The following is a 27,314-nucleotide window of genomic DNA, read 5'->3' on the forward strand; positions in this document are numbered from 1 at the left end:
GGATTTATCCGGAGCTGCTGAACTATGTATGGGAGCTCAGGAACAGGCAACCCACTCCTGCCTCGAGGGAACCAGAGGTCCTTCTGGCTCAGGGCAGAGAGCGGGGGAGAACACAGCTATGGGGAGGCAGGGAGCGGGAACGGGGGGGAGGGGGTTTGGGGGGGGTGGACAGAGGCACGTTTCACACCTTAAGAAGCCTCTGTGCCCAGCCCGAATGTAAAGCGGAAAGTGAAGGGGCATCGATTTGAATGAATACAACGAGCCCTGACATCGGTCATCTCGTTCAACTCTCTAGGAAGCCGATTATTATTAGACGCCAGGGACTGGGGGTGAGACTGGCAGAGACTCTAGCCCCGGCTCCCGGCGGGCGCCCTCAGACGCCCGGGACGCGGGAGCGCGCGGGGCAGGCTCCGGCGGGTTCACCGGGGGGACAAAAGCCCGGCTGCCGTACAGACACCCGGCCCTCAGCGAGGGCCTGCCGAAGCTGCCAGCGGCGGAAGAAGAAGGGGGCGTCTGCTCGAAGCCAAACACAGACTGTGGGCGACAAGCGCCAGCCCCCTCCCACTCTCCCTCCGCCAGCCTCCTCCTCGCTGCGGGGAGGGCTTTCTCACGCCCCCGGCTCCTGGGTAACTGACGGCACCGGAGGTCGGAAGAAAGCGGGGCGAAGAGGGATGAGTCATAGCGCCTAATCATTCCTCCTTCCGAGTCCCCTCGCCCACCCACGCCGGCCCCCTCCCGAGATCCTGCAGCGGGGAGCGTAGACTTCCCCCGTCCTCAGCTCCTCCGCCGAATCCGCCGGGGCCTGCGGAGGAGAGGGGAGGGACGGCGCGTCTGGCCAATCGCAGCCTCGCTCTCCTGCCTGCCGCCCAATAGGCCGCTGTTTACAGGCGGGGGCGGGACCAGGAGGGCAGAAGTGGGCGGACCCGGCTGGCGGGGCGCCGCGGTGCAGAGGCTGCTCCCGGGGAGAGCGGCTGCCAGGTTAGTCCGCGTCTCAGCGCCGCGGGACGCGCCGCCGCCGCCGCTGGCCACGGTGCTGAACGCCGCCGCCCCGAAGGCCCCCTCGCCCGTTCCCTCGCCGGTTGCAGCCGCGGCTGCCGCCTCGCTCCCCAGCCGGGTCCCCATGGAAGAGATGGAAGAAGAGTTAAAATGCCCCGTGTGCGGGTCCTTCTACCGGGAGCCCATCATCCTGCCCTGCTCCCACAATCTGTGCCAGGCGTGCGCCCGCAACATCCTGGTGCAAACCCCGGAGTCCGAGTCCCCCCAGAGCCGCCGGGCCTCTGGCTCCGGGGTCTCCGACTATGACTACCTGGACCTGGACAAGATGAGCCTGTACAGCGAGGCGGACAGCGGCTACGGCTCCTACGGGGGTTTCGCCAGCGCCCCCACGACGCCGTGCCAGAAGTCCCCCAACGGAGTCCGCGTGTTCCCCCCGGCGATGCCGCCCCCGGCCGCCCACCTGTCCCCGGCCCTGGCCCCGGTGCCCCGCAACTCCTGCATCACCTGCCCCCAGTGCCACCGCAGCCTCATCCTGGATGACCGGGGTCTCCGCGGCTTCCCCAAGAACCGCGTCCTGGAAGGGGTCATCGACCGCTACCAGCAGAGCAAAGCCGCGGCCCTCAAGTGCCAGCTCTGCGAGAAGGCGCCCAAGGAGGCCACGGTCATGTGCGAACAGTGCGACGTCTTCTACTGCGACCCGTGCCGCCTCCGCTGCCACCCGCCCCGGGGCCCCCTGGCCAAGCACCGCCTGGTGCCGCCGGCCCAGGGCCGCGTGAGCCGGCGGCTGAGCCCGCGCAAGGTCTCCACCTGCACCGACCACGAGCTGGAGAACCACAGCATGTACTGCGTGCAGTGCAAGATGCCCGTGTGCTACCAGTGCCTGGAGGAGGGCAAGCACTCCAGCCACGAGGTCAAGGCGCTGGGGGCCATGTGGAAGCTGCACAAGGTGAGTCCTAAGAAGCCCACCCCGAACTCCCCGCGCCTCGCCTCCGATCCTTCCGTTTTTCGCAGACAGTCCTCTCCTTTTGCGCTCAGTGCATCCCGGCTGGGGCGCAATGCAGGTGCCTACAGCATTTGCCTCCCCCGTCTGGTGCATTGCAGGAAGCGCAGGCGGATCTTCAAACCCAGCACACTGGAGTTGAAGATCCCCAGAGAGTTGTTGCAGGGATGCCTTAGAGCGGGTCTCCCGGGGACATTGGGGGTGACCCAGGCGCAGGGTGCCCCCTCCCGGCTGCAGACCCGCCGCTTGCGGTTGAGGCCTGCATGCAGGAAAGCGCTCCAGTGCCCAGAGCCGCTCCAGGGCAAAGCAGGCTGCTGGGCTCCAGCCATGGTCCTTCGGGAGAAGGAGGGGGTGGTTGCGTGGTGAGGACCTCGGTGGGCTGGAGCTGTTAGATTGGCAGGCACCACGAGCCACGGGTGGAATACTGATGAGTCCACGCTTGCTCAGACGCCACGAACCTGCTGGAAGGGCTGCCTTGGGGGGCGTGCTTTGCGGTCGGTAGGGAGGCAGAGGAGTGAGGAGTGGGATGGGGAAATCATATGGTCGCCCTGGTACCTGGGCCTTCAGGCTTAGATTCCCACCCTCCCCAGGGGACCTGTGGCTGGAGTAGCCAGACCTGAGGTTAGGTGCAGTCAAGGCCTGAAGGCTGGGCGAGCGTGTCTCCCAGGGTAAGCCGGTCCTGCCAACCTCCCACACACCCATTTGTCCAAGGTTCTATCCCTTTCCTCTGTGTAAACTTTGAGACACCTGTTACCGGATTTACCTTTCTGGTCTCTTTTGATGGTGCTTCCACCAAGACCTACATGGCTTGTTCTCCTTTGACCTGCCTCATCAGTCTCATTCCCTCTGCTCCAGCCACCATGTCCCTCATGCTGTCCCTCAACCAACACCAGGCACCTTCTGGCCCCAGAGCCTTTGCATTTGATGCTACCTCAGCCTAGGGTGCCCTTCCCCAAAATGCTATACCCATATCTGAGTGGCTCACTCTCTTGCCTCCTTCAGGTCTTTGCTCAGATGTCACCTTTGCTGGGAGATCTTCCTGACCATAATTGCTGGCATCCATCTCAGACATCCTTTAGTTTCCTTCCTACTTTATTTTTCTCAGTAGAAATTATCACTATCAGGCATGCTATATGTTTTAATTATGTTCTTTCTGTACGTCTATTGCTTCCCTCATCTCCCTCCATCCCCATACACTAGAGAATAAGCTTCAAGAGAAAGAGATCTGCCCTAGCCGGTTTGGCCTGCAGACTGAAGGGTCCCAGTTTGCTTTCCAGTCAAGGGCACATGCCTAGGTTGTGGACTCAATCCCAGTGAGGGGTGTGCAGGAGATCAATGATTCTCTCTCGTTAATGTTTCTATCTCTCTCCCTCTCCCTTCCTCTCTGAAATCAATAAAAAAAATTTTAAAGATGAAAGAGATCTTTATAATGTTATATCCACAAAGCTTGGAAGAGAGGGAACCATTCTTGTGATGTACATAAATTTGACTTCTACTTTTTAAGTAATCCATTCAGTCAGGGTGTGACGGGCAGGGCAGGGGTCCAGATTGTTGTAGGAGGGTTTCTTCACATCATTTAATTACAAGCCCAGGAATAAGGCAGGGCCTAAACATGGTGGTCAGTTCCCCTCAGCTATGCCCCCACTCAGGATTTCCTAGCATTCCTGAGGACTGGCCTTTGAGAGAGGCCATTGATATTTTATTTACAGAATGAAAACACACACACACACACACACACACACACACACACACACCACTTTCAGCAATCAGAGAGGGTTTCTCAACTCAATTGCATGCAATCTACATTTACAGTCATTTGTGTTCTCACGTATAACCTATTAAACCATATTAGTCTTGCTGGAGATCTAATTTAGCACAAATTTGAACTCCACTAGGCACATGTCACTATTTTGAAAATGCTCCAATTTAAATGTTTTTAAATGACAATTTTTAGTGTTTTTAAAAACTTAGTTCACAATCAGTTTTTATTTAATTTTGTGCATTCACTCTTCAACAGCTATGTTGAATTGCCTTTCTATCCTTGGAACTAAGAAATTAACCCTATCTGGAAAAAAAGTACTTCGAGCCACACACTAATTAGGATGGTCAAACAATAGCATTATTTTTCTGTGAACAAGAGCCTAAAGAACTTTATTCATTAAGACTTAAAAAAAACACACCACAAAACCTTTAAATCTGTCTAGTTCTGTGCAAATTTGAAATGGTAAGCCATTTGTTTTATCACTAATGGGAAGCTGTGAGTAGACTGTGATATGGACTGGATTGAAATTTAGATGCCTGCTAAAAAAGAATAATGTTAAAGCTCTTGAGATTTATATAGGCTAAAAAGGGAATGTTGGTTTGTTTGCGTTTAAAGATAATTTCTTATCTATTCTTATGCAGATTTTTTCTAAAATAGTAAATAGGTATAAATTTGGTCAGTCAATATCAGGATTATTAAACTGCCAAGAAAAAATAAGAAAGAAGGATGACAGATTTTAACATTCACTTACCATCTGCTGATGAACAACAAACATCACTCCCCCATGTTATCTGTGTAATAGGGCAGTTAATGTGTTAATGCTCCATCTTTCTCATATAATAATACCTCGATCCTCACAAAAAGCTCACGGGCTGGAATTTTTATGCTCTTTAAGACATAAAAGAGCAAGATTTACACTAGCTAATTCTCCCAAATTTGGACAATTAATTCTCTACACAGGTGAATACTAGACCCAAAAGTTTTCATTAACAGTCCACCATGTTAATTAGCCATTTCTAATGACAAAAGAAATCTTATCTATAATAATAAAAGCATAATATGCTTATTAGATTGGACAAATGACCTTCCAGATGTCCTTTGGACGACCTTCCAGGTGAAGCCAGGGCTGAGAGGGCCAAGCCCCTTGTACGAATTTTGTGCATCAGGCCTCTAGTGAGTAAATATTTTCCTTGGGCACTAGGTCATTATCTTACTCAAGAAAAAATGACTAAAGTTATTTTTAAGTAGTTTTAAAAACTAGTTAAAATATATTAGTTGTCAATTGACCAAATTAAAATACTTTTCAGATATATATGATCTTCAAAATCCATGAAAAACTGCAATGCAAGAGGAGACATTATAAGATAAATATCTGCTATTAGTATCAGCACTTGTTATGTTCCTTTATCCAACTTAGGTTGCTATAAAGTATTGCTACACACACAAAACAAATAATTTTGTAGATACTTTTAAATAGATCATTATGATCATTATTATTACATTGTAATTTTTAGCAATTCACATTCCTAAATCTAACATTATTCTTGAATTCCTGATGTGTTTTATCAATTATTGAATCAGTGATATATTTGTGACCAGTTTTGTGTTTATGCTATAGAGCAAGGATTTACTTTTTCATTGCATCTAAACACTGACTACTCATTTATTCTGAATCTTGACTCAAATGTTATTCCTATCTTCTTTTTTGTTGTTGTTGATGATGATTTGCAATTTACAACATTTTAAAATAAACTGTCAGTTGTTATGCTTTGCTTTTCAAAGTATTTTGGGGGGAAATATCTGCTTTGCAGTATGGTGACACCTCATCAAGTATTTCTGTAGGAAAATGTGTTGCTTAATGTAACTAAAATGATATTCAGTTAACTATATATCAGCAGTAAACACAATATTATCTAAGACATTACCGTGGTAAATGTAACAGGTAGCATATGTTCATGTTTTTTTAATTTTTAAAAAGTTTACTTCCAGTCCAGTCAGAACATTCTGTGTGCAATATAAACATTCTTAGGCATTAAGGAGACTGTTACAGACAAACAAAATGTTCCTCCTTGTACTGAGACGTAATGGAAAGAACTAGATGACAGGAGATCTGGGTTCCAGATCTGATGTTACCACTTCCTTGCCGGTAACGTAAAGCAAGTCTCATAACCTCTCTTGGCTTCCTACCCACAAGGATGCAAAGGAACTAAAATTATATTGTGGAGGGATTTTTTTTGGGGGGGGGCGGGGGGGCGGGGAAAGTAAATGTTTATAACTTACTAATTTCGGTTTGACACAAGAGAAGGTTTTTTAATAAAACAGAAGTTATTGTCTCACTAGTCAACAACTACTACATAAAAATCTCACTCCCCAGCTTGGAGTACTTTGCTTGCTCCTTCCAGAACACAGAGTGTGGTACAAAGTCTGAATGGTGGCCTAAAAGAGTGAACCACATCATTATAGGTCCAGAGAGAAAAGTCAGTTGAGTTAAGCTCAGGGAATAAGAATGCTACATAAAGGTTTATTTGTATATTAAACGAAGGTTTCTTGTTTTTCAATAATGAAGCTAAAAATGATAACTGATATGATTCAGGTTTGGTTTTTTTCCCCCAGGTTCTCCAGTGAAGGTATTATTATTATATTGAAATATTATAAATTGTTCTTCCTATATATGCCACAAAAAGATGCTATTACTTGGAATTCAGGGTCAAATCACGGTTTGCATAAAATAAGAGAAAATGATAACAGCCATCTGTTATTTATAATAATAAAATGGTAATATGCTAATTAGACTGGACGTCATTTTGAACATCCTTCCTGAAGAAGCTGGGGCTGGAGAGAAGCCAGCCTAGGTCCCGGGTGCCAGAGCAAGGGGGTAGGGGGGAACAAGGCCTACTCTTGCAAGAATTTTCATGCATCGGGCCTCTAGTTAAGTAATAAGATAATGCACAGACAAAATTTACCTTTACCATGAGTATAATAAATTGCACTTCTCTCCCCTAAACACTTCTCAGAGTGTGTGTATGCATATAACTGAACCTTGGCACACAGGATAAGATTCATTGCAAGACAGATGTTTAAGAATGCAATAGTCCTAAATAATATCATTTTTGTCAGTTTCATGAGGGATTGTTGGTTATAAACCCACTTAGGTGATCTCAGAGGAATTCATGGGAAATGAAACAAAATCAACTCACAGAGAGAATGGAACTAGAAAGCTGGAAACTAAGTTCACTTTCCATATTCATCAGTTTGGACTAAGTTACGCTGCAGTCACAAACAATTTCCAAATCTCAGTGAATTACAACAGCATGTCATTTCTTACTCATGTCAATGCCCGCTGAGACTCAGCTGTGGCCTCCTCCCCCTCCTCCTTAGGCTGAAAGAGTGTATTTGAGATACGCCAAACTTATGGCAGAGAAAAGAGAACAAAGCAGAACCACTCAATGGCACTTAAAGATCCTACTCTCCTACTCAGATGTGACATGGCACTTTCCTTACAGTCCATTGGCTCAAACAGGTCCTGTGGCCCAACCTGATGTTTGTGGTGCAGGAAACACACTCTTCTAACTGAGAGAGGCTCAAGAGAAGAGTTCTGTAGAGGTGGGCAGAGAATACTTCGAATAAATAATATTCTCTCTTCCCTCCCCCTCCTCTTCCTCCTCCTCCTCCCCCCTCCTTCCTCCTGCTCTTCCCCCCCCCTCCTCCTCCTCTTTCTCCTCCTCCTCCTCCTCCTTCTTCTTCTTCTTTCTCTCTCTCTCTCTCTCTCTCTCTCTCTCTCTCTCTCTCTCTCTCTCTCTCTCTCTCTCTCTCTCTCCCTTCTTAACTTGCATGAGGTCCTACATGACTCCTCTAGCTCCAATTCAGCATTACATTTCAGTTCAAGTAGGCACTGACTAGTGTCTCTTAGTTCACATTTTCAAGTTTAGAGAAAAAATCCAATTGGCTCAACTTGAGTCAGGTGTTTACTGATGACGTCTGGGTCCTGGCTCCGCCCCTTTGGTTAGGTGGGTGCAGAAGACATGTATAAGACTTAAGAGGGCACCAAAAACTATAGGTTTGGGTTGTTTTCTTTTCTTAGACAGAAATGACAAAAGAATAAGTAGAGAATTGTTCTTTTTTGTATGTGTTGTATGTATTTTTTGGCATTTTAAGTATCTTTATCTCTGCGGACCAAAATCATTTGGTAAGTTTATCTGCAAAAACATAAAAAGATGTTTAAACCTGTCAGCAGGTGTCTGCTGTATACTCACTTTCAGTTTTTCTCTTGTACCTTTTGCTAAGGTGGTTGAAAGAAAATACAAGAATATATTGGGTCGGCAGCTAAGTAATTGCGGATTTTTTAAAGAAAATCAAAGACAATTTTTTCATGGAACTAAATAACTTTATTCTTTAATGTATTGCCCATTTTGATCAATGACCTTTTGCCATCTTTCAGGCAGCATCATAATCCCACGTTCAAAAAACTTCTGTTTTTTATTAGCAAAAAACTGAATCAGGTACGATTTGACATCATCATCATTATTGAAATTTTTACCATTCAAGGAGTTTTGTAAAGATCGAAACAAAAAGTAATCAGATGGTGCAAGGTCAGGACTATATGGTGGATGTGGCAAAACATCCCAACCAAGCTCCATTAATTTTTGCCGAGTGACCAAAGATGTGTGTGGCCTTGCATTGTCATGATGGAATACAACACCTTTTCGATTTGTCAATTCGGGCCACTTTTCTTCAACTGCATTGTTTAATTTCATTAGTTGTTCAATGTAGACATCAGAATTGATCGTTCGGTTGGGTGGTAAGAGTTCAAAGTAGACAATTCCTTTGTAATCCCACCAAACTGATAACAAAACCTTCTTTTGATGAATATCAGCTTTTGATGTTGTTTGAGTTGGTTCACCTGGCCTGCTCCACGATCTTTTCCACTTGATATTGTTGTAAACAACTCATTTTTCATCGCCAGTTATCAGTCGTTTTAAAAATGGATCATTTTCATTACGTTTCTTTAGCAAATCGCAGCTGCTAATGCGTTGCGTTAACTGTGATTCTTTCAGTTCGTGAGGAACCCATGTATCGAGTTTTTGAACATAGCCAAGTTGTTTTAAGTGATTTTCAATGCATGTATGTGATACATGAAGCTTCTCTGCAATCTCACGTGTTGTACTGTGACAGTCCGAATTGATTATTGCTTTGATTAGGGCGTCATCAACTTCAACTGGACGACCAGAGCGTCTTTCATCTTTGAGTGAAAAATCACCAGAACGAAATTTGGCAAACCAATTTTGACACTGCCGTTCTTTTAAGGCTTCGTCACCATAAACAGCACATAACTTTTTATGAGCTTGTGATGTGTTTTTCCCTTGCGGAAATAAAAAAGCAAAATATGACGAAAATGTTCCTTTTGATTTTCCATTTTTCAACGAACGCCAAACAAAAACTACAAAACAGATCAAAAAACTTTTTTTACTGATTAACAGCTGAATAGCCAACTATCAAATACAAAATGTGTTTTACATTTGTACTACTTCTGCAAACCTAAAAATTCAACTGAAGCCATATATGTGTGAAACCCGCAATTACTTAGTTGCCGACCCAATATTCCTGACCCGCCTTTTACCATAATATTTAAAGGAATCTATGAACTGGAAAAGCCTATTGTTTAAAAATGAACTTAAGCACTGCCAGATAACATTGATCCTCAAAAGCCTGCATAGTTCTGATCAAAGAAGGAACTATTTCTTTAAAAATTAGCATGGGAAGTAGAATGCTCAACACTGTTGTGTGGCGTGGGAATAGCCACCCCTGTCATTAGCCAGTTAATTCTCGTTCTACTGCTGATTTGTGCATGTGAAGCTGATTTTCCAGCCAGAGAGCATCACTTCAACTTTTTTTGAGATTTTTGTTTATCCTCTTTTTACCCTTTGCTTGCAGCTTGCATTTTTAGAAGCAACTGTTGGACACCAAATACTTACCACTCTCTCCCTGTTCCAGTACCAGCCTGTGGGAGGGCCATACTCCTCAGAACCTGTGGTGTCATCAGTCTAAACCATTACTTAGTCTATGAACAAGGCAGGTTGCCGAAAGAAACAAATGTAATTATCAGAAGTTAAACAGTTTCTACCCAATAAGGCTTATTTATTTTAAAATATATTTTATTCATTTTTTACAGAGAGGAAGGGAGAGGGATAGAGAGCCAGAAACATTGATGAGAGAGAAACATCAATCAGCTGCGTCCTACACCCCACCACCCCCAGTGGGGACGTGCCCGCAACCAAGGCACATGCCCCTGACCAGAATTGAACCCGGGACCCCTCAGTCCGCAAACCAACGCTCTATCCACTGAGCCAAACTGATTAGGGCAGCTTTTTTATTTTGTAGGGAGCAAATGTTTGATAAGTTAAATAAATACAGGTTCAGCCGAAACCGGTTTAGCTCAGTGGATAGTGTCGGTCTGCGGACTGAAAGGTTCCAGGCTCGATTCTGGTCAAGGGCATGTACATTGGTTGCAGGCACATCCCCAGTAGGGGGTGTGCAGGAGGCAGCTGGTCAATGTTTCTCTCTCATTGTTGTTTCTAGCTCTCTATCCTTCTCCCTTCCTCTCTGTAAATAATCAATAAAATATATATTTAAAACAATAAAAATAAATAAACACAGGTTCAGTTGTAATTACAACTCATCAAAGGCCAAAGGGAAATGACTCTATAACATATTCTACCATTTTTTTTGTCATCAGTACTTTAGTTTCTTTCCACCGGGTACAAATAACCAACAAGTGATTTTACTGTAGGTGTATGTAGTCCACTGTGTAGTAATTTTTGCATAGAGATATTCATGCCATCACCCAGATACACCAATGTATGAAATCGATGAAATAGTGTAACATATGCCAAACCCACCCATCCCCTCGCATGTTATCCAAAGAGCATTAGTAACATAAAATCAAGTGTAAAATTGGACTTCCATCCAATCTAATAAATCTTACATGGCACAGAGAAATATGTGGTGCTTTTTACAAGCAGTTGTATTGATTTTATTGACCATCAATCATCTGGCCAAGACTTAGAAAAGAAATATGATAAACACCTTCAGCACACAATCAGTGCAGTGTGAAGAAGCTAGATGTTTACATTCAACTTGTGCTATATGGCTATCTATTCCCTTATGGAAGCGAATCTGACATTGGTGGGATTTAAAACATTATTTAGTATTAAATACATTTTTCTCTACTTTCCTTTTTGAGGATCAAGAAATGTAGTATATGGAGACTTATATTAGCACTGATTTCCAAGCTGGCTTCAACCAGCACAATAAGGATATAGAATGTAACTACCATTTCCTTACATTTCAAAAGTGGCACCTTTACTTCTGGACTGAGACATGGATTTCTGATTCCTCTGGTCACCGCATATAAGAATTTTGTGGGAAAACATATTACTAAGACTTTTGGTATTAATTGGCATATCAGCACATAAATATTTTACATTAATTTTTGAAACCATAAAGCAAAGATAATTTTAATGCTTCTAACATTGAGAAATCTTTGATTCTTGTTTTCCAAAAGGCTGTACAATCTTATGTTTGTGCCAGCAGTGTATGAGGGTTCCAATTTCTCCATATCCTTCCCCAATACTTGTTATTGTTGGTCTTTTTGACTAGAGTCACCCTAATGGATGTGAAGTGGTATCTCATTGTGGCTTTGATTCCAGTAACTACTAATATGGAGCATCTTTTCATGTGCTTGATATATATATATATATATATATATTTATATATATATATATATATATATATATTTATATTTATTTTTATATTTATATTTATATTTATATTTATATTTATATTTATATTTATATTTATATTTATATTTATATTTATATTTATTGTATATATTTATATATTAGAGAAATATCTGTTTAAATCCTTTGCACATTTTAAATTGGGTTACTTCTCTTTTATTGTTGAGTTGTAAGAATTATTTTTATATTCTGGGTACTTATTCATTTATAAAATTTAAGGGACAGAGATGTGAGCCTCTTATCCCTTGGAGATACTTACAGGAAATAAAAAAGACATAGAGCTGGGCATGAGGGAAAACTTGTCAAGACTGGCCCACCAGCACCTACAGCTAATTCCTTGCCCACAAACCTTTGTCAGCCAGTTCTGGGGCAGAACTTGCATAAGCCCTACCAGGATTGGCTCCTGACAGATAGGAAACAGGAAAAGTCCAAAAGCAGGAGGGGGGGGGGATAATTTAGTTATTAAGGTCGTGGATATGGTGGGAAGCTTCCTCCTTATCCCTAGTTCCACTTCTCCTGACTTTGATAATGAAGTACAATATTATCAAGTCCCTGCGGGGCTATGATTTCTGTTACTACCAATATGGTATCCAAATAAGTCGCTGTAGTTTGTCAAGATGGTGGCCCTTCTCTACATTTAAGAGTTATTATTGGATAGAAAGGACATTGGATCTTTGAGATAATTTTCCCAACCCCCTCCAAAGTCAGAAATATAAATCCCAGAACACTTCAGTAAATTATCAAAGACACCCAGTACATATTATAAACAAACAAACAAACAAACAAACAAAACCCACTTCAATTTCTTAGAACTTGTATTAGGAATTAAGAAGATCCAAGTACCTATTTTCAGTTGTGTGTGTGTGTGTGTGTGTGTGTGTGCGCGCTCGTGTGCATGTGTGTGTCAATTGAAACACTATTCTCTCTTTCGGAGGCTCTCCTGTGCCCGCAGACAATGATAATCACAGGTTTTCTTCTGTAGTCCTGACCACAACTGTCAAAGTTTACCTTTCCCTTGTTATTCTCTCTTTAAGGGCATAATATATATATACCTATACCCATGGTTGGCAAACTGCGGCTCTTTGGCCCCTTGAGTGTGGCTCTTCCACAAAATACCATGGCCTGGGCAAGTCTATTTTGAAGAAGTGGCATTAGTTAGAAGAAGTTTAAGTTTAAAAAATCTAGCTCTCAAAAGAAATCACAATCGTTGTACTGTTGATATTTGGCTCTGTTGACTGATGAGTTTGCCGACCACTGGGTCCTATACTATTGAGTTCATAATGTTCCTCGTTATAAGTAAGGTCTTACTTTTTTAACATTGGCTTTTAATAGATAGTGCCTTCACTCAAAGGATCCCTGTAATGGTAGGAGTTACAGCACGAGGATGGAAAAGGAGAAATCTGTAGAGATGAGGTTTTGCTTTGTCCCTTACACGAGGGAACTGCTGCAATGCAGCACAGCTGTCCCCTTGCATTGGCTGACTGACTGGCTCCTGCTCAAGCCAAACGTACAAAGGAAGTTTATGGATGAAGAAAAAGAGAGCCTCCTACTGCTCCTCTGCCCTCCTGGGGAACTACTTGCCAGCTTTGTTGGCTCTTACTGACCACTGGCACTCCCTTCTTCTCTTCTGGCCTGTGGTCTCCTGTGAATCTTATCTTTGAGCCCAGATTTGGTTCCAATGTATGAGCCTTCTTTCCCAATATCTCCATGCCTTGCTCTGACCAGTGTGTGTCTGGTCTTCTCATCCAGCTCTGGAACCTTGACCTGCAACTTCTGTGGAGTGTCACTGCCCAGTCCACCTGGCTTGTGCACCATCTGCCTCCAGCCTAACACTGGCTTTCTCAGCCCTGACTTCCCTCCCAGGGAAGGTCCCAGTGCTGACAACTCCTCCAATCATACCTTGTGGGAAGCAACCTCAGGGTGGGCACTGATCCCAACAGTAGATTAGTGTAATGTGCTTGGCTGGTCACCTGTGATGTTAAAATAAGATGATACACATATCTGAGTTGTATAAAAAGGCACTCAGGTAACTCTTTTGAAACATGCCATAAAATGATTTAACTAAATACAAACACAGAATCCATTGACAAAAAGTCACCACTGAAATGAAAGATGATGGATTTATAGTCGAACTTGGAAGCTCTGCCTATGTTGAGAGCAGGAAGTACAGGATAATTTTTAAATTTAATCTACAAAATAGGGAAGGAATGATTTAGTAGGCAGAAGATTATTACCCGATTTGGAGGCTAGCCAAAGACTGGTCAATTACTCTCTTCTGAGTGGAGCCAAATAGTTCAATTATATTATAGTTTTAGACCCGCAAGCTTCTATTTACTTTTATGAGGACAAAATCATCAATTCACCATTTATATTATTAACTTGAATGTTGTTACAGCTTTTGGGTTATGGTCAATATTAAGTTTTCTAAAATTTTTATGTACAATAGGTTATTATTGTGAGATATAGCCATAAAAAAAATAGCCCAGTATTTTTTAGAGACATTTTAAAACTAGTATGTATGAAGGGATTGGTATAAAATTTGCATAAATATTAGACTTGAAAATTAATTTCATTTAGTAGTTGTTTACATCACCTAATTTTCTTCAGGGATTAAATCATATTTATCATTAGTATATTAAACCCATTGCATTCCTTCCTCTCATAGTGTTCTTTAATCTTCCCAGGCATTTATATGATCTGTATTCAAACCTCCAACTCATTGTAACTACCTCAAGGCCCAGTGTGGGCTGGATGAGGCCCTTACTGTTGATTCAGACTCAGGATACAGATGGTGTAGCATTAGGCCACTGGCTGTTCAGCTGGTACTAATCTTTGGTTTTATCCAGCTGCTCAACTGGGGAAATCAACAGTAAGGGAGACTTCCAGTTTGATCACATAAACAAAGCACTTTTATACGCCCAAAAAGAAGACTAAATAATGGTTATACAGATAATGGTGTGTGACTACATTAATTCCCAAGAGCCGCTGAGAAGAACTAGTTCTTGTAACATATTAAAATCAAGGTCATGGAATAACTGTTGCTGGAATGAGATTTTCTGTGTAAACTGTGCTATGAGATGTGACTTCCTATTGGTGTCTTGTCCACCATGAACTCTTTCTATGACTTAACAGTGGGGATCATTAGAAGTAAGTTGGGAGCACAGTGTCCATGTTGAAGCTAAGACTGAGGCCCAAGACTTAAATCTGATAGCTCATGATCACCTAACCTCAAACTTTAAAATACCTAACAAGGTAACCATGACACGACTCCTTCATCCCTGCTCCTAAAAGCAGCTGATCATGTATGCCATTGTGAAGTTGCCACATCAATGCTTTGTTGGCTGAGAGCAAATGATAACAGCATTTTGACACATATATAAGCTAGGAGAACCTGAGATGCATAGCAGGGATTCAAGGAACAGACAATAAAATAGGAGAAACAGGAAATAGAATGAACATGGCAGAAATTCAAAATCTAGTCTCTGGTAAAGCCGTTTTATAGCAAGCACTAAAATGAGAGTGAGAGCCAAAGGACTGGAGCCCAGCGGAAGAGGCCTTTTCTTAAAGCTTTGGTGGGATTGCTGGCATGGTATTGTGTAGCTTACTGCTATAGGATCAGAAAATCTGGGTTCTCTTTCTGGGTCTACTATAATTCAGGCATCACAGTGGAAAGGTTCAGGACATGAGCCTTGAGGCAGATGCCTGGGTTTGATCCCTGACATTTCCATCACTTAGCTGTTGAACTTGGGTGAATCCCTTGACCTCTCTGTGCCTTGGTTTTCTCATCTGTAAAATGGACATAATAATCAGACCAACCCCCAAGGGTTGTTGTGAGGATGAAAGGAATGGAACACAAAGCCCTTGGAACAGACCCTGGCCAGAATAAGTGTCTGATTCATGTGTGCTAGTGTTATCTGTTAAATGGGACTGGTAATTTCTGCCTAGACCTGGGGTGGTGATGAGGACTGGATTTATTAAAAGGAATTGGCTCATGCAGTTGGGGTCTGAGAAGTCCCATGATCTGCCATCTACAAGCTGGAGATCCAAGCAGGACCTGGAGAGCCTATGGTGTAATTCCCAAGTCTGAGGGCAGGAGAAGACCAGTGTCCCAGCTCACACAGGCAGGCACAGAGAACAAATTCCACCTTCCTCCACCTTTGTGTCCTGTTCAGGCCTTCTGTTTAGGATGACGCCTGCCCACTCTGGAGAGTGCAATCTGCTTTGCTCAGTCTACCAATTCAAATACCAATCTCATCTAGAAACAGCCTCTCAGACACATCCAGAAGTAATATTTAGTTAAATATCTGGGCACTCAGTCAGGTTGACACATAAAATTAACTACCACATTGGGTAAGTTAGAAGTTGCCCAAGAGAAATGAGAAATTCAGCTAGATCAGACCCCTCCCCGCCTCCCCCCGCCATAGTCTTGAGAGCTAGGACAGCTCAGCCATCTGTGGTGCCATTTGTTTCTCATCAGAGCCTGATCCAAGGCTTTCTGACTCTCACTCGCCTCTGGGTTTTTGCAAGGAATTCAGGCCATGACTTAAAGGAGGGCAGCAAAAAAGGGGGAGGGGGGATTGACAGGCAACAAGCTGCTAAGAAATGTTTCCAAAATGCAGCCTCATGTGGGCATGTGTTCCTGAAAACATTGCATAAACCAATTGTATTTTACATGTACTGGAGATATTTTCAATATATGAAAAAACTGGTATGCGTTTCCAAACGTAAAAATCTTGTAAATCCACATTGCCCAGATTCCAGGATGCCAACAAGTTAATAACATGTTTCTAATTTTTTTCCCTAGAAACACACACACACACACACACACACACACACACACACACACGGAAAATAAGTTTTTAAAAGTATTGTAAGGTCCTTCCCAATTTCAGAAACATTAACATGGGGGAATAGGGAGCATCCATTAAGAAATTTAGAATACTGGTGGCCAAGCATAATAGAAAAAGAAGGAGATGTAGAGTTAGAGGCCCCTGTGGTGATTATCTGCCTCTTGGGCAACCTACTGGACTCCTCAGGTCCTCCGCCTCCTCGTGTGTAGAATAAGGATGTAGAATTAGATGAGAACTAAGGTCCCTGTCGGTGGCAGGTTTAATTGGGACCTAGATTTATTGATGTTTCTCTGGACCAGTTCCTGACAAGAATTTCTTGGATAAAACTGTCTGCTACCTGCTGCTTGTGCCTTGGTAAGAAACACTTTAATTTTCCTCCTGGTTCAAGTTTCTCGGTTGGAGCTTTCACAATTTGTGATGAAAGGAAGATAGGCTAGGTAGCTGCAGCATCTTTCATTCCCCTTATTTGACCCCGACCTTGGAAGTGCCCCAGAGGCTCCAGAGCCATGTGGGAGGGAGGCTGACAGCTCAGGAGGCAGCTAAGAGGGGAGAGAAGAGCACAGGCTGCCCAGCTTTGAGCTCTGCTTCCAAACTCCCAGTGGAACAACCCACTGGCGGGTCTGTAATGACCTTGTCCACAGATGACACTCCTTGTCTTTTACTTGCAGAGAAAGAAAAGGGTGGGGTAGAGGGGGATCAAGAAGGCATGAAAAAGCCGTTTTTGACATTTACTTTCTAAGAGAAAAATGACATTTGATTGAGAGAGATAAAAGGTGAAAACTGAGGGGGTAAGTATGCTCATGCCTTCTTACTCCCTCCTGGGGATTCTGAAGCTTGAGTTGAGCTGTGAACCTGGCTTGGAGTTCCCTAGTTCAGGGCAAGAGCCCAGTTCGGTGCTGAACTTCTAAGAGGAATAATGTATGTTAATGTTGAAGCCAAATTCCTTCCATTTTGAGTGATTATTATTTATACCGAAGAAATGGATGGGTGGGGTTTTGTTGTTGTTACTGCTGTTATTCAGTGGTGTGCTGGGAAATATGGAAAGCTCTGATTTTTAGCATTTTGCCATGGCTGACTTCAAGCGACCTGATGTGAGGGCACTGGCCTTGGGGTTGGGAAGAGAGTGAAGACAAGCCAGCTCCAGCACCCCATAGCTTGTTTCTCCCTGTTGTTTTATGTCAGATAGGAGGGACTGCCATACTGTAAGTCTTCTAAAATAATTTCTAAAATTCTTTAAGGCTGCAGCTGCAAAAACAAAAACAAAAACAAAAAAACAGAAATTTTTAGTGTAGACACTGTGAATGTACAGCGCAATGAATTTTCACAATCTTATCAGCCCCTGGAAGCCCTCCTCATGCTCCCTTCCAATCAAGAGTCTCCACCCCCAGCCAAGAGTTACCAGCAGCATCCTGCCTTCTAACAGCAAGTGAATCTTGCCTGGTTTTGCACTTCACATGAAGGCAGTCATACAGTGTGCACTCTTATGCATGGCTTCTTTTACTCACTTTTATGTTTGTTGGACTCATTCATGTTGCTGCGTATAGTTTAGATCATTCTCATTATTTGATAGTATTCCGTTTTAGGAATATTCCACCATTGATCCATTTTGCCATGGAAGGAATTTGGAAAGTTTCCAGATTTTGGCTATTGTGATCAACGCAACTATAAACATAGTACTTGTCCTTTGGAGCAAGTTCCGTTGGGTGTATCCCCAAGGAGGGGAATTCCTGGGTGGCCAGATATGCATAAACTCAGCATTAGTACATGCTGCCAAACAGTGTCACTAAGTCATGGTACCATAGTACATTCCCACCAGCAGTACTCCTCATTCTCACCAACACTTTCTAGAATATATTTTCGGTTTTCATTTCAGCTGTTCTAGTGTGTAGAATACCAGCTACTCTAGTGGTATCATAGTGCTGTGATAACCACAGGCATGGAGTAAGCATCCTATATAATAGAAGCCTAATATGCTAAATGTCCAGTTGTCTGGTCAGCCACTCAATCAAGTGTAATATACTAATGATATGCTAAGGCCACTCACTGCTCACTATGACGTGCATTGACCACCAGGGGGCAAACGCTCCAACCAGTAGGTTAGCTTGCTGCTGGGGTCCAGGCGATTGGAACTGAGCAAGATGGGCCAGACATGCCCTGGAGCCCTTCCACAACTCTTCCCCAGTTGGCCAACCTTCCTCATCCCTCCCTAGCCCTGATTGTGCACCATTGGGGTCCCTCAGTCTGGCCTGCACCCTCTCGCAATCCTGGATGAAGGACCGCCCCCCCCCCTCCACAAGTGCATAAATTTCATGCATTGAGCCTCTAGTGTTTTAATAAGCTGGTCATTTTGTATGGTCTGATAAGTCATTTGCCCACTTTTCCATTGGGTTATTAGGTTTTTTTTCTTACTCACTTGTCTTTTAAATTTCTTTTTTATCCACAAATACTAAAAACGAACAAACAAAATTAATTCCGAAATAAGCTGCTTTTTCCTTGTGGGCCAGAGGTTCTAATTAGAACAGATTTATTTTCTCCCCCTTCTTCTCCCACCTCCCGCTTTCTCTTGTAATATTTTCTCAATGCAGATCTTTTGCTATGCCTTGCATTGCTCTCCATCAAGTGTTGATCATATTTTGTGAATATTTCATACCTTCACTTTGAAATATAAAGCAATTTAGAGAGAGTGGTTTTATAAGAGCAAATTGTGCAAAGGCAAATACATTTTCAAAAGAGAACAACTCTTTTTAAAATGAAAGTAAGCAAGAGCTATTCAATTCTTTTTAAATGAAAGTAAGAAAGAGTAGTCTGCAAGAAAAAAAATAACTTGAAACCTCAATAACCTCAAAAGGTAAGCCTTCTTTCACATGAAATATGAATTTCAAAAAGTTTCCATAGGTAAGCCTTCTTTTTCCTTCCCATTATTTCAGTAGAAAGACCTCCTTCCTTATCTACCAGTCTTTTATTTAAACCTTGCCCACTAAAAATTGAATTTCTCCTATGTATTGTGTGAGGTGTTTAAATTTTTAAATCCTCATTTAGACAGGAGTGTGCAATCTGTTAATCCATACTGATTCTAAGGCAAGAAACTACAACAACAACTTAAAGAATGATTTATTATTTCAGAGGTTAATGGTGGGTCAAATATACAAACAGGTCTTTCATAGACGCCTAATGGCTTTCCTCTTCTTCAGTATTTTTTCTCCTGTAATAAAATAAGATAACCTATGAAGACTGCTATTTCAGGAACAAGAGTTAAGTCTCCCCAAGAAGAAAGAAATTTCCTGAAATATTCCAGACAGAATTGGGGCATTCCCAGAACCTTCTGAAGGGCCGGGTGTATTTTCCCCAAAGCTCAGGCTGGCCCTGTCCAGCCGTATGTGCCTGTTCACTGCCCAGAGCATGGGCAGCCCAGAGCAAAACTGGGAAGAAGGGAAAGTTCCCCTTCCATGCATTCTGCTCCCCTTGTCTCTCTGTTGGGTATTCTCTCACGTTACTGAGGCCGGGATTGGCAGATAGACAGCATGGCAGCCATCACCACCAGTCATGGCACTTTTTCCCCCGTGAGCCCAGATATAACCCAAATGCAGCTCAGAATTCTGAACATGCCACCTTGAGAAACCAACACCAACTTCAGATTTGGCATTTAAGATAGTGTTTACTTACCATCATTTTCTTAAGTGATGTGGTTCTTAGTCTATATTTTCCCATTAACCCCAAAGTGTCAAGTATTACTTTCCCCAAGATTATGAACATTATATTCTATGGCAGTCCCCATTGTCTGAATCTCTGACTCATTGTTTTCTGTCACGATTCTGGCCACTTTCCAGTTCCAGACACACACACATACACACACACACACACACACACACATAAATATACAAATATGATTGTTCAAAAAATGCCTTCAGGGACCAGATGCTACAAAGAATGTAGCAAGGTTTGCACATTTAATATTTAGTCTATAGAATAAGAATAATAGCAATAGTTTTCACCTTTAGACAGAAATACACTGTTCATTTTTCATATAAAATGCGACCCTTGGTCTATCTTTGATTTGTCCAATTTTGAAAAAGGCATATAGCTGATTCTCACTATTCAAGATAGTTATGTTCTATAAACAACAAACACTGGATTAACAAATACTGAACCATTGATCTTAGGGGGAAATATAGAGTTAGGTTCCTGCAGTCCTCTGATCACAACATTTTATCAACTGATCAATATATAACCTTGTCTTATGTGGGTTTCTGTTTATAGGTACCTTATTTTATATATGTTGTCATTTCATTGTCATCAAACTTACAACCAACAGCACTGTAACTCATGCCTAAATGAAGCTTCTTTAACACATGATGAATTCATTGTTATAAAGCTATTCCTAATATTTATTTATTATCCTTTTCTCTTTTTCCTTCAGATTGAACAATTGCTATTAATCTCTTTTCAGAACCTGTTATTCTGCATACTTCAGTAGAATATTAAGCCTGTAAATTATATTTATTACAGATATTGCACTTTTTTGTTCCAATATCTCCTTTTGGTTCATTTTTTTTATAGCTTTTACTTCTTTGTTTAGATTTGCCATCTATTTATATAATGACTATATTTTCATTTAAGGCACTGAACTTATTTATAATAGTTGTTTTTGAAGTCTTTCTCTGCTAATTCCAACATCTGGTTTGTCTCAGGTTTTGTTTCTACTGACAGATTTTTATTCCTTTTTTTTCTTTTCAACAACGGATCTCATTTCTTATTTCTCCACATGTCTCATAATGTTTTATTATATAGTGGATATTGTACATAATATATATTTATATATATATATATATATATATATATATATATATATTTAAATTATGCTTTCTGTTATTTCTCTAAAGAGTGTTTTTCCTGGTACACATATAAATTACTCAGTGATCACTCTGATGTTATAGAAGCTTAATGTGTTTACCAACTACTCCACAGTACAGGACTCAGACAGATTCCTCTTAGATCCTCTTCATCACTCAAATATCTCTGCTCATTTATTTCACTCTTATAGCCATTACTAGGTTTTCCTAGACTCCCCAGAGTTTCTTCCAAATATCTACAGTTAGCCGAGCATTTCAGGAGGGGGAGTGATCTAAATGCAGATTTTAGAGGTGTGCTATTGGTAGCACTCTCCTTTATAATATCACCCTTTCAATCTCCAGCCACTCTGCCACAGATGAATGTGTCTTCCCTAACCACAGGCCAGTAAGATGTCAGCTCATTCTAGATGCCCTTCCCCCAAAGAAAAATCACTATAACCTAGGTCTACATGTAATTTCTTCCAATTTATGTCTCCCTTTTTTTGTTGTTCCTTAATTCCTTTACTTATTAAATATATATCTTGCCCACGGTTTCTAATTGATACTAGTATGAGGGTTCTTTCAATAAAATCCACTCCACCATTTGCAAAACTGGCACTTTAATTATTTTTTTCAATGTGATATCTGATATAAATTCAAAAATTGTGAAACATTTGAAGAATCCAGAAAATATGACCCATGGTCAAGACCAGAAGCAGTCAATATAGCAGGAACTGATATTCTAAAGAAGCTACACTGAAAACTAGATGTCCAAAGCCATAGTAGAGGAATATTACATTATCTAGTAGGGCTGTATTTTTTTTTTTTTTCATGTTCTCTTCATTATGCCCCCAATTCTGTTCCTCCAATTTGAATATTGATGAACAATTAAAAGTAAATGTTGAAAGAAAAGACTACCCATCATTGTATTTTTAGTAGATTACATGTAGGATTTTCTATTATTAATGAAGTTATCTGATTGAATGCTATGCTGGGCTTCCAAGATTGCTGTTTCTGCAAAAATTAATTTATAAGTCTTGTGGTAACCATGGTAACCTGATGCAAAGTTGTGGAAGTGGTGTTTAGTGGAAATGAAAAATCTCTGCCCTTCCTCTGCTCTGTGATTTTCTGAGGAAAGAGTTGATTTCCCAAGAACTATTATGAGGAAGATTGGGGCTGGAGGTGAGGGGCGGGGGAATGTGCAGGGGGAAGGAGGAGTGCTGATATTGGGTTGGTCTTAGGCCTGGCTGACTAAGCCTCCATTTTATCAGCTCTTTCTTTATAAACATAGATTCTGTCCTGCCCTGGGAGAACTGGGTACTCAGCCCAAGGGTTCTAAAATCTTGTTTCCTACTATAGTCGCTGAAGAAAAATGCAAACCATCACATGAGAATTCTTACTTCTGTGTGAAGAGCTAAAGATATAATTCTTAAGCTTAAGAATCAGCTATATTTTTCTTCTTTTTCAAACATCTCATAACAAATCCTATTCAGAATTTCCATGGCATTTTTCATTCTGAACTTATGATAGAAACACGCTGTGTGCAGCTGAATTGAAGTGGCTGAAACAAAATAGAAATTTATTTCACATAAAAGTCTGAGCTGAGCATATTTGTTCTGCTGAAGCAGTCCCCAGAGTCTAAGCACTTCGATCTTGTTGCCATCCTCCTCCTGGCCCAGGGTGGCTTCCCACCACACCTGCATTTGTACCACCACAATGGGGAAAGGCAAAGGGAGGGCATGTCCTGTGGGATATACATATGACTTCTCCCAATGGCCAGAAATTAGTTCTAGGTCCACACCCAGCTGCAAGAGAAGCTAAGAAATGTAGTCTTTATTCTAGTGGAGAGAATTCAAATTCACTTGCAGCTGAATCAACAGCCTAACATACATACATGATCTCCTTTGGTCTTCCCAACCACTAATGTCGATAGAGTAGGCAAAGCAGGAATAACTCTCCCTGTTCGTGGATGAGACGCACATAGCTGCTGAGTAGCTCAAGGGCCCTCAGACAAAAAGTGGTTACGTCTGGACCAGATTCTAATTTCAGCTCTGGGTTCCAGTGCATGATTGTGCAGTGCTCTAATGCAAGGACCCCCTCCACCCTACTGTGGGGGGTTGAAATGTGTTAGTTTGGGCCCCTAGATTACCACAGGACTTTTTTTCATTTTCTGTTGTTTTTCAGTCTCTTCACTGATAGGCTATCAGCTCTCACCTCCAGCTACAATCTGTTGATATGAGTGTTACTTCCCATGAGTTGTAGACTTGGAAACTAAATAAGTAATCAAGGTTGTTAGAATTTAGTTTAAAATTATAATAAATTGGCTTGAAATCAGGCCCTAAAGTTCTCTTCTTTGAGTAAATTATATTTAATTCATCTTTAAATTGGCGTATCAACTTCTTTCGTACTTGAATTCGAGAGAGATAGTTTGGTATTATACAGATGTTTTTTTTTGTTTGTTTGTTTGTTTAAATATATTTTATTGATTTTTCACAGAGAGGAAGAGAGAGGGATAGAGAGTTAGAAACATCGATGAGAGAGAGTCATCAATCAGCTGTCTCCTGCACAACCCCTACTGGGGATGTGCCCGCAACCAAGGTACATGCCCTTGCCCGGAATCGAACCCCGGATCTTTTAGTCCGCAGGCCGACGCTCTCTCCACTGAGCCAAACCAGTCCCGGCATATACAGATGTTTTAAACTCAAAAGAATCTTTTTTATTTGTGGATTTAAAAGCTTGACTTTTTTTTTTTATCAATAGACTATTCTACTAAAATAAAAGTAAATTCAGATTAAAAGACCACAATTTTAATTTTATAATAAAAATAAAAACATGATTTTTTATACCTTCTGAAAATTGCTAATATACAATGCTATTCTGCCCATGTATGTCATATTTTTATGAACAGTTGACAAGCATATTTTAAAGATGAAAAATTTAAGAAAAAATTTCAAATATGATAAAGGAATATATTAAATTGCTTTAATATAAAATTTAATGTATTTTACTTTAGCAGGTAGAATATGACTATAAAATATAGGGAACTTAAATTTTAATAATATTAATTATGATGATTTTTCAGAAAACAAATCTCTTGATCTATAGATCTATAGTAGAAAATAATAATAATAAGACTTCCATTATAACTTTCTTGAATACAACTACAGGAATATCTGTAAATTTAGAAGACAAAAGAGCAGCACTCCTACTAATAATCAGACTAACAGCAGTGATAGAATAATTCATTAGCTCAGTCATTTGCTGTCAAGGCTGCCCAAGTAATTTGCTTCCCTTTGAAGTGTGAGCAGCAATTCCTGTCAAAGGACAATCGGGTTTTAGGGTGATAAAATAAAAATCAAGAGCAAGAAGATATGTTTAAGGTTTTATGCTGGCTACGTGAAGAGACTTCTCAATAAATACTTCAAAAAATAAAAGGCTCCAGAATGATTCTGTTAATGAATAGGAGATGGGTTTGTTTATCTGATGGGCAGAAGCTAAGCCAACCCAGATGAATATTAATTAACAGGTACAAAATATTGCCTTAAGTGCCTGTTTCACCTTAGTAAATATTTTCTTCTTGATCCTAAAAGCTGAAAACACTGACCTTTGATATGAATGAGATAGGAGAAAGGCTTGGGCAAATTGCATTCTGTATGACAAGACAGCAATGATAGTGGAACAAAGAAACAAAAACTGCTTGCCAAAAAAATCAAGAACTTGGACCAGCTAAAATTGAGATCCTGGAATTGTGACACTGGAAGGAAAGACAATGGCCTAAGAATAACAAAATAATAATTCTCTTTGATGGTCTGCTGAGCTCTTGTCCAAACCAACTGCCTGGGTCACTTATTTTATATTCAGAGTGCTGTGCCCTCTTGATGAATAGTTTGTTGTGCACATGTGAGATGACATTTTCAAACTGCCTGAAAAAAATGCTGGACTCATTTGTTTCATGTCGAGGTTTTATATGTGAGATTAAGAGATCTGGGATCTAGAGTGTAGCATATCTGGCATTAGGGATTATTTCATGATGAGTTCATTCATTTTGTTTTGTTGTTAGAAATTCAGCTTTGCATTTAGATAATACAGATGCAAACTCTATATTTGTGTAGAATTTGTGTATTTATGTGCTGGATTTAGGGCTAACACAAAGAAGAATTTTTAAAACTTTTTAAAGAAAGTAAATATTAATTGATGTTTTGCATTTCATTGCATGATAAAGGGTCACTGACTGTAAACTAATTTCTGGTCTAGTATAATACTTCTGAAATACTCCAGTTTTTTTTTAGCTGGATCAATGATGATGAATGCATAGGCATAATTTTTGTCCCATTGTAAAGGTTGGTTTTTCCACATCTATAATAAAAGTGGATGAAACATCAGAGACATGAGTGGAATGTTGAGTAGTGAGGTTAGTTTTTGGACATACTTTTCTGAATTTATATGTCCTAATAAAGGTTGTTTCCTATGGTAGAAGAGTGTATAACTGATCATTTCACGATTGTTTAAAATTGTTTATTTATGAATTATTGTTGACTAATTCTCATGAATTTTTATACCTAGTAAAATATACACATTATCATTTCAAATCTGTGCAAGTTATATTGCATTTGTGGCTTCTAAGATGTATCGAACATGAGCTTCCTATCCCTGCCATAACAAGTTCTGCAAACTTAGTGGCTTGAACCAACACAAATTTATTATTATCTTTACAATTCTGTAGATTAGACGCCTTGATCAAGTCTCTCTAGGCTAAAATAAGGTGTCAGCAGGGCAGCATTCCTTTCTGGAGGCTCTAGATGAGAATTCATGTCCTTATCTTTTCTGGAGGCTGCTCGCATTTCTTTACTTATAGCCCCTTCCTCCATCTTCAAAGCCAGCCACCTTGTTTTTCTCTGACCATCCTTCTGTAACCATATCCCCCTCTGACTTCTGCCTCTATCTTCCACTTTAAAGACGTTGTGATTATAACCCAGGATAATCCCCCCGTCTTAATTCTCTTTTGCCATATAACCTAACAGATTTATAGGTTCCAGGGATCAGCATGTGGTAATGTTTGGGGACCGTTATTCTGCCTACCACACATATTTTTTTCACATTTTATCATCTTTGCCATCAGGACATGTCTTACAATCCATGTGATATGAACATGTCTTACAATCAATGTGATATTAATTGGCAATGCTTTTCTTCCTTATTGGAACATAAAGTAATGGTGCATCTTACAATTGATAGCACTGAGACTTGATGAAATAACATCATAACTTCAAAGTAATAAGCCAAATGAGTATAAGATCCAATCCTTTTTCTTCTACATGAGTCATACATCATACTTTCAAACTGATGTCAAAATGGTTTCTAGAGAAAGATTAGTTAATTCTGTGATAGTCTGTGGACTTAATAATTAAATTTTAAGGTAATGAATTTTTAAAATTCAGGTTGACCATCTATGTTTGGAGATGGTAGCTGATTAAACTGACAACTGTCTTTATTCAAGATTTTAAGACAGCAGACCCTTGTAGATTCATCCTTGCCCATAAATATTTTCCTTTGTAGTCTTTATCTTGGGGTGACACTTTGTAACCCTTCCCATCCATAACAATGCCTGTTTTGATCAATTTTACAGTTGAGCCTGGGTCTCTGAGACTCCCAAAGTGTGTGAACCATACACTTCACACTGAGTGTGGAATGACCTTTGAATTGAGGCACCCCTACTGTCAGTCTGTGCTGTGCATCCTTTCCCCATCAACCAGAGACACCCCCCATAAAGACTCAGCACTTTATTTATTTTTTTAATATATTTTATTGATTTTACACAGAGAGGAATTGAGAGGGACAGAGAGTTAGAAACATCGATGAGAGAGAAACATCGATCAGCTGCCTCTTGCACACCCCCAACTGGGGATGTGCCCGCAATCAAGGTACATGCCCTTGACCAGAATCGAACCCGGGACCTTTCAGTCCGCAGGCCGACGCTCTATCCACTGAACCAAACCGGTCCCGGCAAGACTCAGCACTTTAAAAGAATGTGCTAGAAGAAGCACAGGATTTTCCTGAGGACCATGGAAGGAAGTGGACAAT

At 41.1% G+C, this 27,314-nt stretch overlaps 1 protein-coding gene across 8 annotated transcripts in view; it reads left to right on the plus strand.

Moving 5' to 3' along the window:
• The first annotated feature begins 984 nt into the window (after nucleotides 1-984).
• Nucleotides 985-27,314, plus strand: part of TRIM9 (tripartite motif containing 9) — a 95,821-nt gene continuing 69,491 nt past the window's right edge. For all 8 annotated transcript variants that reach the window (XM_084886870.1, XM_084886872.1, XM_084886875.1 and 5 more), the window contains exon 1: nucleotides 985-1,942. In XM_084886870.1, the coding sequence (XP_084742996.1) occupies nucleotides 1,121-1,942 (822 nt within the window). In that variant the 5' untranslated portion in view covers nucleotides 985-1,120. The remainder of the gene's footprint in view (nucleotides 1,943-27,314) is intronic.

The sequence above is a fragment of the Pipistrellus hanaki genome (genome assembly GCF_964339955.1).
Source record: "Pipistrellus hanaki genome assembly, chromosome: 1".
Lineage (NCBI taxonomy): Eukaryota > Metazoa > Chordata > Mammalia > Chiroptera > Vespertilionidae > Pipistrellus > Pipistrellus hanaki.